The sequence below is a fragment of the Phoenix dactylifera genome, chromosome 17 (genome assembly GCF_051530095.1).
Source record: "Phoenix dactylifera cultivar Ajwa chromosome 17, Ajwa_hap1_PhDact_Kaust_v1.1, whole genome shotgun sequence".
Taxonomy (NCBI): Eukaryota; Viridiplantae; Streptophyta; class Magnoliopsida; order Arecales; family Arecaceae; genus Phoenix; species Phoenix dactylifera.
In genome coordinates, this window is record NC_143206.1 from 7,374,659 (window position 1) to 7,391,603 (window position 16,945).

At 35.9% G+C, this 16,945-nt stretch overlaps 1 protein-coding gene across 2 annotated transcripts in view; it reads left to right on the forward strand.

Annotated features, from left to right (window-relative positions):
- The window catches only part of LOC103721038 (squamosa promoter-binding-like protein 9), a 43,365-nt gene extending 31,220 nt beyond the window's left edge, over nucleotides 1-12,145 (forward strand). Inside the window, exons 7-10 of one of the 2 annotated variants that reach the window (XM_008811069.6) lie at nucleotides 2,521-2,656; nucleotides 6,197-6,377; nucleotides 8,731-9,312; nucleotides 11,678-12,145. In XM_008811069.6, the coding sequence (XP_008809291.4) occupies nucleotides 2,521-2,656; nucleotides 6,197-6,377; nucleotides 8,731-9,312; nucleotides 11,678-12,019 (1,241 nt within the window). In that variant the 3' untranslated portion in view covers nucleotides 12,020-12,145. Of the gene's footprint in view, nucleotides 1-2,520; nucleotides 2,657-6,196; nucleotides 6,378-8,730; nucleotides 9,313-9,950; nucleotides 10,128-11,677 lie in introns of those variants that run through there. The other variant, XM_088713538.2, reaches the window with a different exon arrangement.
- Nucleotides 12,146-16,945: the final 4,800 nt, after the last annotated feature.

The window sequence follows — 16,945 nt, forward strand, 5'->3', positions numbered from 1 at the left end:
GAGGAGAGGCCTCCGCTGCCCGCAGAGGGCAGGCGGAAGCTTGGGGGGGGGGTGCGGAGCCCGCGGGGGCAGCGGAGGTTTGTTGACTTCACTTAAAAATCTAATTTTTTTTCCGCAGCCGCTTCCCCTGTTTTATTTTTCTCAATTTTCATCTAGTTGCATCTCAGCACAAGTTAGTACGCCTTGGTATAGGTTGGTACACACCTCGGTACTAGTTCCCTCCTGGTATGGTACGGTATGCCCCCTGGGCATGATTTTGAGCTTGCTTCTTGTATGACAACTTTTATGTGAGCATTTTCTTTGGAGAAACTCTTTGTAGAAATCCAACCAAAGAAATTTTTGCTATTGGTGGAAATCCTGTTCACAGTACTTGTACGTGTTGTTACGTTTGGATAAGACTACAGAGGTATGGACCCTAAAGAAAACTAAAATAGGCATCTCTTTAAGTGTGAAAACCGTCCAGTGATTAAATGGTATGGCAACGATTCAACCATTATACTCAATTCAAAATATTTTTTGCAGCTGAATTGTCAAGTTAGAGAACCATTGATTGCATTGAATGATCAGACTGCATGTATCTTCTCCATCAGATGAGTAGCATGTTTTCATCTTGTTCTTGTAATTTGTAAACTTAGATTTACTAGCTAATCGATGCGGCATGTTAAGGCATAATTTATCGGTGCAGTACTAGTTGCATGCCAAGTATGGGTACAACATGGCATGGTACGTATTGTGGTAGGCTAGGTCGGCATGCTACTGTCGCATGTTATGCCATCCATGCTTGTGAGATGTTCTCCAATAATGCATTTCATGCTTGCATGGCTGCATATGAATCATAGTATTGCGTCCCATTGACAGATTATTGCATTCAAGACATTCACACTAATATTCTTTCAAGTAAATAAGGTGGTGGCCATGATCATGGTTTCAAATGAAGGTGGGATGTCTCGCAGGATGCCATGATGGGGTACTGTCCTAAGCAAGGTTCGCCGTACCGTACCGATTCAAGTAAATAAGGTGGTGCCATGATCATGGTTTCAAATAAAGGTGAGATGTCTCGCAGGATACCAGGATGGCATACTGTCCTAAGCAAGATTCGCCGTACCGTACCGAACTGGGCTACACGAGGTATACTATACCGGTTCGGTATTGGTACATGATATGGTGGGTGTACTGATATCCGGTATGTCAAACTAGCTCCGTACTATACCATACCGACATAGCGATAGTATGGCACCGGTACGGGGCCCGGTACTAAGACGGCATATCTTAGTTCCAAGCACTAGGTCGGGACATCCTGCCATTGTCCTAGCATCTCGATCAATGCATTTTGGGACATCCCTCTCCCAAGTGTCAGGATGGGGCAGGAAGGTGGTGCATGCTTTTCCATGGAAAAACCAGGACAATCTTGTCCAACGGGATTTAAAACCTTGATCATTACCATTTTTTGAGTCCTATTTTATTTTTAGCAATGGTGAGAATATGACTCATAAGCAATGCAACATAAATGGGGCGGGGCTTCTTAGTAGTTATTAGATCAACTTACATGTATAGCAATGTATATGTTGTTGTGGAACACTTCTAGCTTTCTATTCTTGGGTGGAAAGTTTGTTATTTATTGGTAAAACATCATAAGCACAAATTTATGTCACAAATACTTTAGAGTCATATTCCTTAGGCACAAACAATTTTTACTTCATTTCTAAAGAGTGCATTTTGAAATGTTAGGATTTCTAAGGACATTTGGGGAAACCACTAATGTCACAAGCATCAAGAAAAATGAAAGGCAGAAGTAACTAATTCTGTGCTAGAAGAATTTGCTAGTTTAGGTGATAGTCTGGAGAAAGGTGTCATGAATCTTGAACTTATCATGCTAACTTTGGAGCTGAAATTTTTTGATGTTTTTAATGCATGATGTATAGATTATGTTTTAGTGAATTGCATGATAGGATTTTTGACTGACAAATATGTGGGCATATGCAGACGCTATCCTTCGTTTTTCATGAGACTGCTATTTGAGCACTAGAGAGGCTTCATTAATTTTTGATTCAAGTAAAAGTCTTGCACCTTTATTTTATTGTAATCATTTACATGTGATAGGATTTTGATTGACAAATTTGTTAGCCTAGCTGCATAGGTTATTCCTTTTCTTCCCTTGGGACTACTATGGTGAACACTCAGATAAGCTTCATATTGATTGATTTAAATAAAAGGCTTAGACTTCTATTTCATTAAGAAAATGCATAAGATGCTAGTCTCATGAATCACAGATAGTTGTCTGCATCATCTCAGTGACAAGTGCAAGTCATATAAAAACATTATAGTCATGTCATATAGGAACATTTTAGTTATGTAGGCTGATTTCAAAGTGTCCTTTGTTTGAGCACATCTGATGATATTGTTTTCTATTTATATCTTTAGCTTGGAACATTCTGTTTTCTCTTTTTTTCCTTTTCCCTATTAGTGTCCTATGGATGAGGGCATGTGGTGAAGCCTCAGATTTTTTACTTGTGATTTTAGATGGAACATCATTGATGAACATCAAGATGGAGGTTCAAGCTCCAAGGCTACATTATGTTTACCCTACTTATTTTGAAGCTGGCAAACCAATGGAGTTTGTTGCCTGTGGAAGTAATCTTAACCAGCCTAAATTTCGGTAATGTATCAGTCGTTTTATGACTTTTGCTGCATGATGTATAAGTGAATCTCTGCACTTATGGATGACCACAAATTCTAAAATATGCTGTATGGAATTGTGATGCTCTACTAAGATTGATTGGTCCTTTAGCTTACAAAAGTTTCCTTTTTCCACAATATGTATTGGGTGAAAATGTTAAACTATTTATTTTGTATATTGCAATCAAATTTTAATTTTTTATTCAGTTATTTAGGTAAGTGTTTCGAATATTTGATTACATTAACTTCTCTAGTTTGAGGAGCTGCTTGGTTTACAGGTTTCATTAAAACAGATTTATGCAAAAACCTGAAAAAACAAGGTATATAAAGACACTTGTTCTGTTGATTTTCAAAACCTGTTTCGGGAACACTGACAGGATGTGAAAAATGAATTTTATGAAAAACAGTATATTTCATAATATCTGTTCTATTATAATCTACAAATACTACTGATTTCCTCCTTGCTGGTGAAACTTAAGCTTTTTTACCAAATTTAAATGTTCTGAGTAGCATAGATTTCTAACAAACTTGTGCTTATTCTCAAACTGAATGTTAGGAAATATGCAAGTTATGCCAATGAACTGATGGAATGAAACTAATATGCACCTTACACAAATAGTACTGATTTCCTCCTTGCTGGTGAAACTTAAGCTTTATTACCAAATTTAAATGTCTTGAGAAGCGTAGACTTACTGATTCTCAAACTGAACCTTACGAAATATGCAAGAGGTATGTCATGTGGCAGGAACCAACAACATATGCTGCTGGTAGCTAAATTAAATATATAGTAAATTTATCTGGAGAACCTGATAGGAGCTGTCTATCCGTCTATAGATATTTAATTCACCTTTCACCTACAGTCTTCTATTCACTCGAACCTTTCTTCCTTTCTTTTTCTCTTTCTCACTGTTCGAACTTGTGGAGCCATGACTTTGAACTGCTTGATTTAGCTGCTGAAGTTTGAATTTTCAGATAGGAGACTTGCAAACAGAGAGCATCTGGTGATGATTAAGGGCTTTAATTGAGTCCATGGAGTCTTAGCTAATTGAGTCATTTGAGTCTTTTGATCTCAGTTTTATGGTTTGAGTTGTTAGTTGGGTTCATGTAGTTTTCTATTGTTTTCTTGTATTTTGTTTGGCCAAAGTTAAATTGAGCATGAACTTATTGTTATTTTAATTTATCTTAGTCACATGGCTGACTTGTAATTAGATTATAATTTATAAGAACAGGTGCATTTTGGCCCCATGCCACGATTAGGTCAACTTTAACTTGTCGCTGCTCCCTCTGTTAGGGTTGTGATGACAGTGTCGATTCATGGATTTATTTATGTTTTGCTTTGAGATCTCCTTTGATACGAAGTTGGTTACGATGCCTCAGGAGTGAATCCAAGTTATCATCTCTTCTTTCTTGATTCTCTTCTCTTATTTCAGGGATGATGCTCAATCTTGGAGTGAAACCACCCCAGATTGAGTCTGGATCATATCCCTCTCCCTTCTTTTATTATATCTGTTTTCTTTTATGTTTTTCTAAACATTTTTTTCTGATGTTTATGATCTAACACTAGATCGTCAACCCAAGATTAAACCCTAATCGTTTGTTCCATATTTTTCATCAGGAGACTTAACATGTAGTTCATTTTTATTTACAGTGCAGATAGGAACAGAAATTTCTGCCATCTCTCAGTCTAGCCTCGGCATCCTGAAGCCCCAAATCTCTCTTTCCCCAAGGCTGTCCTGCGTCACTACCTTAATTAGTGCCATCCTGAAAAGAAAACCTGGTTAGTATCATTACTAATACAATAAGACAGGAATCGCTGTCTCCCTTGGTCCTTTTCCAGGGGGTCATGCAAGCAGAGTATACCTACTAGATCATGATTAATAAGTTCGGTCTTCATATATGTGTGGCAAAGACTTTCTTCTTTCGTTGAACCAGTGTATTGGTCGAATAATCTGATTATGGTCTTTTATCCATAATCATTCCTCTCTGCTGACTGTGCTCATTTCTAGCTTGAGATATGACAATAAGGAGGGTGATACATTCCAAGCATTCTCCCATCACATAATTTTTTTTAAACTTGATCAAACAATATGAGAAAATGCATATGAAATACTACTAGAAGTGCATTCTAATTCGACTGAACTTAGGGACGGTGCACATATCCCAAAATTTAAACTTGATTACACTGTTAGTTAAAAGATTTGAAAGGAAATCAGTGCTAGCCTCATGACATAATCAGAATTATTTTTAGCTAACAAGCTTATGTTTTAGCAAAGGAAAATGCGAAATTTTGGAGGTGAAGGTTTATGTTCCACTTGTTGTAGTCACTCAAAGGGTGCCGGAAGTGGGGAAAAATTTTAAGATCCTATAATGGTCACCAATATTCAGCTTCGTGTGAACATGTGTGCATGTGCGTGTCTGTGTGTGTGCTAGTGCAAGATCTATCAAGCTACTTTCTTGCTATCACAAAGAGAAAATTTTTAATTTTTTGTTCATCTGGATGGTTATAAATAAGACTGAAAGAGAAGAAAGTGGATTGTTAAACCATGTGGACAGTGACGTGCATGCTTAATAACCTGAATTTCCATCTGTGGTTAGCCCATGAGGTTTAGTAGGCTCCAAGGGGTATCTGCTAAGGAGATGATGCTGCAATACTAAATGAGGCTATAACATGAATGCTTGGGGCATTGGGAGTATAAATGCTATCCTACAGGATTAGCTTGCTGATATCAAGTTGGGTTCCGCTAATGAGAAACAGGCTGCAATTAGAATTTATAATCAGGAGGTATCCTTAAGTTATTGTATAGAGCTTAGAAAGGTGAGATCATAAAGACATATCCCATGCAATTGAAGCATGGTGTATATGAAGTGCTCTTTAATGTTTGCACCAGAGGTTTAAAGTTGTTAGAGAATTGTTTTACTAAAAATGGTTTGTAAATTAGATGCAGACCTTCTGTGCACAATAGCTTCTGTTCCACTTATAAAAAAATATAGCATACTTGCTTTTGACATGATAATAAGTTTTTAATTGCCGTTATCCCTGTTTGAATTGTGCACTGCTTCCGCATGGTTTCAATAACAGCTGTATGACCAATTTAAAGGTGGTGGGTTGGAGGTGTCCCATTATGTAGCAGTTTCTTCTGAGCCCCTGAATGTTTAAATTGCTGCTTCTTATTTGGGTCTTAAAATCTTTACATATGGAAGATTCCAAAAAAAGGAAGAGTTCATTTTGCATTTATCAGCTATGATTTTGTTCTAATATTATCAGTTGATTTATAATAATCTTGTTGCAATTTTCTTCTCTATTATATATATTATGTTTGTCATCAACATGTTACTATAATGATCGTAACGTTTCTTTTATATTTCGTGAGTACCATTTTGAGGTCGTGAATACCCTGTGAATATGTTATTTTGGTATTTCTTTTTATGCAATAACCATGAATTGTATCAGTGTTTGTGATCAAAATATTTTATTAAGAAGAGAAGTCACTAAATTGATGTAATTTATCTTTAATGACAGGTTTCTTGTGTCATTTGCTGGAAAATATCTCAACTTCGATTCTTGTTCTGTCATATGTCATGGGAAGAGCAAGTATTATGATGAAAATGGGGTGGAGTACCTCCACAATTCTGACCATGAGATGTTCAGGATAAATATAACTCAGACAGACTTGGATGTTTTTGGCCCTGCATTTATTGAGGTCTCTCTCTTCTTGCTCTTGTCTCTCTCATTTTGACTTGTACGCTTTCTTCTGTCGCTGCCTGATTTTGGTGATATTTGACTATGTAAAAGACAATTTCAAAAATGAAGCATTTTTAATTAATTTTAGTTTTTATTTGCTCATGTAAGTAATCAAAATTCCTTCTTGTTGTGGTATTATCAACCATTGAATATCAACATACACCTTTGATGGTTTACCTTCATTGACAGTTAATTTGTTTTTAATTACAACTAGTGAACATGTGTGTTTTGCACTGAACAATCATTCAACCCTGTGAACATTTAGATTAGTTCTGACAATTTAATGGTTGCATTGTTTCAGTGCCTTAATGCTTGATGGGTGGTCGCCTAAAAAAAGCAAACCCTAACACCTAAGTTCTGTTCAAGGTGATTGAATAAAGTGACATGTTCACATTTCATAACTAGGTGATAGAGTTATCAAATATGAAATCCATAATTGAAACATGTACTTCCTCTCCATGGTTTTTGTCTTCAATCACCGTGCTATTTATGACCATTGCGAGACCCTTGTAGGTCTTGCAGGTTCCTTCACAAGTGTTTTTAGCTGGAAAGTCTCAACTCTATGTCATGGTGATCGAAGATGACAAACCCATAAAAAATGGGTTTAGGTTGGCTTGTCATTGGGCCTTCAGATGCCTTGAGTCACTTTCTATTGGGGATGGGGATTGATCATCACAGGGGATCTATAAATTTTTTGATCAACAATTTTCTTCAATCCCAGCACCCCCTCCCTGCAGCAGCTCTCAAAAGAAAAAAGAAAGTTCTAAGAACAAATGATCCCGTGGTCCAAGAGAATCAAAGTGCATAACTTGTAAAGATGAAAAGTAAATTATATATGGTACCTTATGTTCAATGATCAAAGAGACAAGTGGGGATGAAAAGAAAAAGAAATAAGGGCACCGTATCATCCCATGCTTGATCCCACTATATTCTTCTTCTAGTCTTGTTCTTAAATCCAATCATGAAACCAAAAGAAAATATACTATCTCACTTGTAGCTGAAATAAAAAGGTGAAGGAAGAAGGGCAGCCAAGTAGAAGGAGGAGGTCAAGGGCTTAGGCTGTGTTTAGTTTGAGAAATAAGAAAAAGTGGGACATGTATTGTTATTCCTATAGGAATTGTTATTCAAAAGCTATCCGTTTTTGTTTGGTTAACATTTCTGAAATAACTTTGGGCTGACAGTGCTCGTGTCCATAGGAGCAATAATAATTCAAGGCATGGCAGGAAAAGCCTATGATGTCTTTACCTTGGAATAGTTACAAGCAGCATAAGTGCTTTGTTTACAGATACTTTAACTGTCCAAAATTTCTGGATATGTCATAATAGAAGATCGTGCAGATATGCAGTTCCAAGCCATAGAATTCTTTAATGTGTAGCTTCTTGTTTGAGTTACATTTTATTGACAATATTAAGCATATCTAGCTACACAGGTTTGACTATATTTTTAATTTTAGCACACATGTTTCTCTGGCTACTTCATCTGACTACTGTTATTGTATCTAAACATTGAGTTGGTAGATTTTCTTACACAAAAGTTGGTGGGGAAAGAAATTTTCAAATTACTTGGTGGTCTGCACACAATGTTTCTGTGTCTCATTGACTTCCTAGCCTTATTGACAGTTAAATTTGTTGTTATTATGATGTATCTTCATACCTGCTAGAACTGTGTTTTTGATGTTTCTTTTGCCCAAGGTCTGTGGAACCATCCTGAGCCACCTGGTTTGGGGTGTCATGGGCCCTATCGGCGGCCGATTGGGACAGTTCTGCCATGGATATCGAGACGGGTTGCTGGAGGGGAAGGAGAAGAGGAAAAGAGAGAGAGCGGAGAAGGGAGGGGGAGGGAGAGGGAGAGGAAGCAAGAGAGGTTGGTCGGGGCCAGCCTCGGCCGTCCTTTCTCTTTCCTCCTCTCCCTCTCCCTCCCTCTTCCGCTCTCTCTTTTCCTCTCGTTCTCCCTCTCCCTTGCCGTAGATGTGTCGGTACGGCCCCGACACGGCACGACGCTTGCCTATACCGACTCGTCCTACCAGGCAACCGGTACGGTGCCTGGTACCGGTTCCGCCGTTCTTGCTTTTGCCTATTTTGGAGATTTGATAAAAAATACTGCGAGATATTAGTATGATATAGGAATTCATAATTAAAAAATAACACTTTTTGACTGATATAAGTGCCATTGTTACAATTTTACTTGCTTTTGTCTGCCATGTTATTATCTAGATTAGGACGAGAACTTAATTTCCTAAAAAGCTGATCATTATTTTATTATTTCAATTGAGAATATTCTGCAGTACAATTAATCCAGTTTTTCTTTTGTAGGTTGAGAATGTATCTGGAATATCCAACTTTGTCCCTATCCTCGTTGGTAACAATAATGTATGCTCTGAAATGAAGAGGATTCAGGATGCATTAGGTGAACCCTATTGTGCAGATAGCATCATGTCGCAAAATGCAGTTAGTGGTGCTAGTCCAGCCTTTTGTGAGTTTTTTGTGTCAAGACAAAATGCAATCTCAGAACTGCTTTTGGACATTGCATGGTTACTGAAGGAGCCTCACATCAATGAAAGGGAATCTCTCTTTAGTTCGGAAAATATTCAGAGATTAACTTCTTTACTAAAATTTCTGATACAAAACAGATTTGTTAGTATCGTCGAGGTTGTACTGCATTATTGGGATAATATAGTCGATGGGAAGGGTTTTGATAAGTCAGAAAATTGGTATTCTGATGCTGATATGAGGCTATTACATGAGTATGTGAACCATGCTAAAGAAATTCTTTGTCAGATAACTTTACATGATGTGGAGCCGGAACTAGATTCAAAAAACTCAATTGATGGAAATGATGTGCTGCAAAGATATTTGAAGAGTGGTGTGGTCTCTGCCATGCCTTGCACAAATCAAGTAGGGTTTTTCCCCCTTTCCCCCGGTTCTATTATACTTGTGAACTATGATTCTTTGTTATCATAGTCTGAGTATTCTGATCAAAATAATTATTTGAAATGTTTTCTGACATCACTCTTTCCACTCTTAGGTATCATACATAATTGGAGAAGTTGTTAGTTGTTAAATAAAATGCACATGTATATCTTTTGAAATACTTGTCATGATCATTAACATTAAATACTATATATAGTTAAAGCACCAGAGATTTGTTGCTCTAAATATCTATCCAGGATTAGTGGTACCTCTCTGATTTGCTCTGGTAAACTAGTAAATTATTGATGCCGTTTTCTCTAATCATATCTCTAGTCGCCGTAAAGATGTCCATGTGTCTCCAATTTGTGTTTGTGTTGAGCGTTTTTTACCAACCAAGACGTAGCCGTTCCCAGTAAGCATTATCCATACTATTTTTATGATGTACTCATTTATTCATTCTCTATTAATCCTATTATGCACAAATGTGTCATGTATTATTATGAAATCCTTCCTCTTTTCTCCCATTTAGCTTTTTATTGTGATACCCCTTTCTCTCCTGATTCTTTACCGCAGGACCAACTGTTTCCCCTTATCAAATCGTTTGATCTTTATGCTTTCTCCAGGGCTATCTAAGAAACGATCTGTTAGTGAGCAGCTTGTGTTCAGCTCAAAATTTGGCTCGAATTTGGCTTGCTTAATTAGTAAGCAATCCAAGCTGGTTTTGAGTCCAGTGTTTTAAAAAGTGGAAGCGGTATGCAGGCAATCAAATCACTGCATAGCGCAGATGCAGGTGCATATGCAGTCGCAAATGCTGTTCATATTTTTAAATATACAAATTGTTAAAAAATGAGAAATAAATAAAAATTTTAGAAAAAAGTAATAAAACGATTTGTCTTGCTACAACTACTCTTAGTGCTTAAAACTGCACCTTTTCTTATTGTGCAATGATTTTTATGAAAATGACAGTTATGCTTTCATGAAACCTATTCCATGCCTCATGTTTCAGTCCACTCAACTCTACATCCACAACAACAAAAAAAATGACGATTAGATGGCTAAATTTGAATAGAAATGCTTAATTTCTTTTAAGACTAGTTTAATTTTCAGTAATTATTTAAATGACAGGATATTGTTAACCAAACTGTCAAAATTAGCTCCAAAATCATTTTCTTAATCAAAGCAATATGATCATCTGAGAAGGGGTTAGGACTGAAAAATTAGGTTACAGACAATATAATGTGGAGAATTTGTCTTGATAATTATTAAGAAATTAAACGGTGTAAAAAACTTAAATGATATTTTTTTAGTACCAACATAATTTCATAACACTAATAGTCTTTTAAATAAAAAAAAAATGTTTTACTTAAATCCATGAGATTTTGTTATTTATTATTGTCAAGCAATTTATATATAGGTAAACTATAGTATAAAGATGAAGAGGTAATGCTTTTGTGGAATGTCATCTGTTATCTTATAGATATTAGTTTAAATTATGTCCACTAACAATTTAGAATTTATTGATATATATATATTTTTTTACTTGATACAAACAGATCAAATAAAATTGTTTTATAATAATTATATTTTTATGGCCTATTGGCGGATCTTATTTTAAAATATGATTGTTGTTGATTTCTTTTGCCACTTTAAAAACTTCATCACACTGAATAGGATGATGAGGGCACTTAAATCTATATTTCTTATCACATTTCTTGCAAACCAAAACAAAGAAGGATTTTGAAGGCCAAATTAGGCTGTACCAGGGGCATGCTAACCATGTCATCTTTTATTGGTACAAAATGTGATATGATATTACCACATGCAATCTTGGTCGAGGTTTGATACTTGAAATAGATTAGGTCCCTTCAAGAAAATTTTGCCCCTTTATGTTCTATAGGATTTCCTCTCTATTTTTTAGTCATTTTATTGCCAAACACCTTAACAATCTTTTTATCTTGCTTCCTTAACAATTGAATAAAACCTTAAGGCTCACCAGCATATTTCTAGTACTTTCTTAATGTAAGCTCGATGCTTTCTGGTGCTTTGACAAGCTATAAAATTAATTTTTCTTGCTTTCAACTATGGGGCCTTCTCCAATTCATATATTCCCAACTCCATTTTGTGCTCCATGGACAAGAATGGTTATTGTAAAATTTGGATTGTTGGCAGTATCAGTAAAAATTGAAGAGGTTGTGATGCAATTTGATTATGTTCATACACAGAATAATATTTTGATATATCAAGACATATAAATCTCTAAATGTTGTATCAAGATGGTAAGTGTTACTGCTGTTGCTTAGAACTATTAGCTTTACACTGAAGTAACTAATTCATGACAAATCTATAACAGGACGAAGGAGCGAGGAATGAAGATGGTCCGTGCTCAGCCACAAGTTCAGCAACTCAAGAGGATGATGAAAATGTTCCACTTGTATCGAACAAGATTATTCACAGGCGACACTGTTACCCACACCAGGGTTCCAAATGGCTTCGTCAATCTTGGGGTGACATTTTCCCCACTAACATGATGAGGAGACGTCTTGGTGTAATTTTAATGGTTAGTGTTGTTATGTGTTTTGCAGCATGTATCGTCCTTTTTCACCCTCACAAGGTTAGGGAATTTGTAGTTTTCAGGAGGTGTTTGTTTGGTGGTCCCATGCAACAGAAAATAGTAGGCAGGCACGTTCCTTAATCACTGCCAGTTCACTCAAATCCTGTGTTGATTGTAAATTACCAGGCTATCATGTGCATTTGCTCATTTGCGCTTGAAGGATTCCGTGATATTTTTGGAATAAATTCTAGCCTTTTTTGGTGATCAGGGGATGTTTGCTTGAAAGTTGAAACAAATGCAATCTCACTTCATGTCCATGCACCATCATTGACAGTGGTGGTCACCAAATGGTTTTTCTTTCAGTGTAAAGCACTCCCTTGGAAAGATCTTGTTTTATGCTTTCTGGTTGAAAATACTTGGGCTTGCATCTCATCATATTTCTATTTGAAGAATGTGGAACCGCCTACTCATTTTCCATGTAGCTGCCTGTTTAAGAATATTTATGCTGCATATCGTTTGTACAGCTGAAAAAGGATCGGAATGGAATGGGAATGAAAGGCGAGGAATAGAATTCATAGTTCTTGTTCTATTGTTTGTGTGTGAATCAAAAAAATGCATGGAAAAGGAATATCAATTTACTTCAGTGTTTAATTTAATTTATGTAGTTACACACTCGAATGTAGTCAATTTTAGATTATTTTGTCTATATTTTGAGATTTTTTCGTTATTTATTATTATTATTTTTTATTTCTACTGTATCTTTCTGTATTTTTTTACTGACTATGCTCTATAGTTTATATACTTTATTTTTAGTTTTCTGTTTTATGTGTTAGTTTTTTTTTTTCATTTTATTTGGATTTCATATTTTAATTTTCTTTATTTATGTTTTTGTTATATTTTTAATTTTTATTTTTATTCATATTTTTGCTTGTTAATTAATACATTTTTCTATATTTGTATTTTATATTCTCTAGTATTTTAATGTATTTTAATATACTTCTTTTTTTTTTTTTTGTCCAATACAATTTAATAAACTATACTATTTTTAAAAATTCTTCCTAATTATTTTAATTTGAAAATATATATTCATTTTCATTTTGATATGAATGGCTATTTTTTATTTAAAAGTGGAATCATCGTTTCTTCAATTAAAGTGATGGCTATTTTAATGCAAAATTTGTTTCCTAAATTTATTGCCATACCAAACAATGAATGCTAAAATTCCCATTCCATTCCCACTCTTTTCAATGAATCAATTATAGCACTATAGATCCTTCAATTGTCGGCCAGTGTACTGATTCGCATAATATGCAATTACCCTGTTTTTGACTCACCTATGCGTCAAGCAGGACTTAGTGTGCTGTTTACAGAGGTGTTCATATCATCCTGCATTCACTATAACCCTAAGTGCTGGACAATTAGGCAAGGGTGAGGGGGTAAAGTGGCATCGCAAGTTAATTAACTGCAAATTTAGGGATATAGTGCTCGTGGTGATAGTTAGGTCAATATGTTACCAACAACCGTTGATTTTGTTCCATATCAGAATTTTAAGTATTTGGCTGCAGATGTATACATATGATAAGTTCTAATTTATGTATAAAGACCTAAATACGTGTCGATCGACAGTTGGTCGGGACCTTGTCGCATAAGAAAATTGCAGAGAGGCTTCCAATTTTCACAAAAGATTTTGTTGTTCAGTGTGTAAAATATGTAAAAAAAATGGATCTTGCACAAGGTGGGCTGTGAACAGAGAATGGAGGTCAAGTGAATGTTAAAACCTCTTGTAATTAATACAAGAGACTTCTCTCTCAAAGAAGGAAAATGTAATAGAAAGAAGAAGAAGACTTGGTTCTTGAAAAAAAAAGGGGGCGGGGGCGAAGTAATAAAAAGTAAGAATAATATTAAACTCAGGAGCAAGCTGGATGTTGAACTCTTTAGCATTCATGGGTTGATAAATTTTGATGAATTCTGTTTGACAGCTAACTTGTAAACGTCGACCTACGAATATTTGGAAAAGAGCAGCTGGACCACCCTACTTAGCTGACTTTAGAAAATTGAAGCCCCGCTGCTCCATAGAGCTGGACTCATCAGTTGTCTAAGTTGATGACATGCCATGACCTGACTCCCCATAAAAGAAACCCTACCCTCATAATCTGAGGTTGGTGGAGGCTCTAACCTATAATCAGCTTGTATATGCCCAGAGTAATTTTTTAACAAAAAAAAAGAAAAAAAAAAGAAGCAAAAACGAAAAGAGAGAGGGAGAGAGAGAGAGAGAGAGAGAGAGAGAGAGAGAGAGATCCATACCTTTCCAAATTGAAATCTCATGATCTAAACCCATGCCAAAAAGAATCAAGCTAAGGTGGCTGGATGCATTTTTGTCACCTCTTTAAGCTACGTAAATCTTAAGGAAAATAGCAACTTTTCAGGAGTTTAAAATAATTTCCCGTAAAAAGGGTCATTCGTCTGTTCTAAAAATTATCCATTGGGTGGCATGTAGTAGCTATGTCACAGTGATTAGGTAGAAGCTATCAAGCATTACATCAAGCAGGAAAGTTGTTGGACATGTTGTCGCCATGAAATTATTGGAGATGTGATCAGCAAGTGAGAATCCGAGAAATAGTTCCTAAATAAAGATGAGAGGACATAGGATGGTTCAAAATTAGTTCCTCAAAGTTTGTTTCGTACGAATTTTCAAGTTCAAAATGGAAGACTGGATCCACAAACATTGCTCTCTCTGCACTACTTCCTTACCAAATATTACCTACAACCGCCATGATTTCCTTAGGAGAATTTTCGTGAACTTCTTGTGTCTTTATTCTCCAGCATTGCAACCATTGATTTCTCTATCCATGAGTTATTACTTTTTTTTTAGTAATATTCTTGTTCTAATGAGAAATTTTAAATCCTTATACTAAGGCAAACCGAATCCCGTCTCCTGGTCGACCTAATTTTTCTAATTGATCTGATTGATTTGGTACACTAGCGACCTAATTATCAATCACTAATTTAGTTTTTTAAGAGAAAAGAGCACAGAAAATTATGGGCGTGCAAGTGTTCATACTGAATAGATAGTGTAGACGCTCCATCACTCTGATTCTTCAATTTCATAGATTTCTTATCCCTTGGTCAACAAATATTTTCACTCATTCCCTCAGACACACCTAACCACCATTGACTCATCCAAGAACTCAAGCGTCACCCTGTGCAGCCGTCTTATAGTAATACCTCTTTGGATCGCATGATATACAAACAAGTCCATAAACGACATGGACTTGGTGACCTTTGTTTAAAACTCCTTCCATAGTTGGCCATTATTTGATATTTGTTTGGATTTCTTATTAGATATTCAAGGAACATATGATGCTTCTTTCGATGATGTCGGTATCATTGAAATAATGAATTTATATTTGATCTTATAGTTGTTAGATTCTTGAATTGACATTAATCATTATTGTGATCCTACATCGGCTATGCATTAGGTAGATTTTAAGTACTTATATAGGACCGAGAAATTTAAACAATACCTTTCGACTAGTTTTTTTGGATGAAGTCCTGAATTATAATAAATGATATTATAGTGAATCTGGCTCATGGCCCATGTGGATTAGGAGACACTGCAACACAGGTTTAGACTTGATTTATGGTACATGTGATTGAATTTGATTGAATTTGAATCTTTGATGGATTAAGAAATTTAAATAATATCTTCCAGCTAGCCTTTTTGGGTTCAGTCCTGGGTTGTGACAAGTATGCTGTTAAGAATGGTGTTTCTTATGTCAAATCCTCAGGATTTAGCACGAAGGAGGAATCAAATCTTCAAGATTCTCCTAGGTTTATAAGATTCTAGTCAAGGAGGGGAAAAAGCAAGGATTTACAGATTTTTCTTTTACTAAATCATAGAATAGTAGATTTCTAGTTGCTGAGTTGTGATTAACTTGGTGAAGATGAAATGCTAATCAATCTTTATAAAATGCTGTTGCTTCTTACTATAACCTGTCTTGAATCTCCTCGCCGAGTTGCTCATTTCTTAATAGACTCTGGTGGTTCACTGTTGCATTGTATTTTTAACTGTAACTATCAGTTTCTGGGATATAACGTACACAACGAGGCTCATTTACATGACTAACACTACGCAGGTAGGACTACTTCTTGGAGCATTGAGATATCCTCCAAATGCAGTAGGATACTTAGCTGGATCTGAAACATTTATTGGACAAAGTGTTCTTATTCCTCTATGAGCCATGTATTCGTATTTTGCGCTATACGAAGGATTTGTCCAATTTACTCTTCCTTCAAATCTGCGATGGTCACCAACAGCCAAAAGCGAGGAACAACTTTGAAGAGTGTTAAGACCTCTCCCTCCATCTCCTGCAAGACCATTTTATCGGCATGAGGAGGTTGGTTATGGTTTGGTTGCTGAAACTGACCGAGAACTAGACCCCAATCTCTGGGATATGAGGATGCGAGCACATAGATTGATCTGGGATGCTTACTGATTACTATGTTTCTGTTGCGCTTTTCTATGCATTATTTTTCAAGTTCTATGGGGAGAATGTATGATAATTTAACCTGTTTGACATGCAATCCCGTGCACCAACTTATCCTGATTCTGCATGTACATCGAACAAAAATCATATGAGACGGGCACCAGAGAGAGAAGAAAATATAGGGCATGTTTCCTATTTTGCCACATTTCCAAAAAAAAGAAAGAAAATTGCATGCGGCATTCTCTTTCTTCTTCATTATCAGAATATGCTTTTTACCGGTAGACACTAACATGACTAGATGAGACATATCAAACAAATTAGCCATCTAGCAACTCAATACACACCTCTAGGTAAATTAATATATAGTTTTCAGAATATGGTGTTCAATAGTACATAGTATATGCTTAGATGATACACTTAGAAAACTAGTAATCTAATAACCCATCACACACTTCCAAGCAAATTGTTACAGTTTCTAGAACATCATGTCATCTGTACATACTGCATAGCTAGAGGATACACACTCATCGACTTTTTATTACAGACTATAATCTTCTTTGATATATACCCAACAGTGATT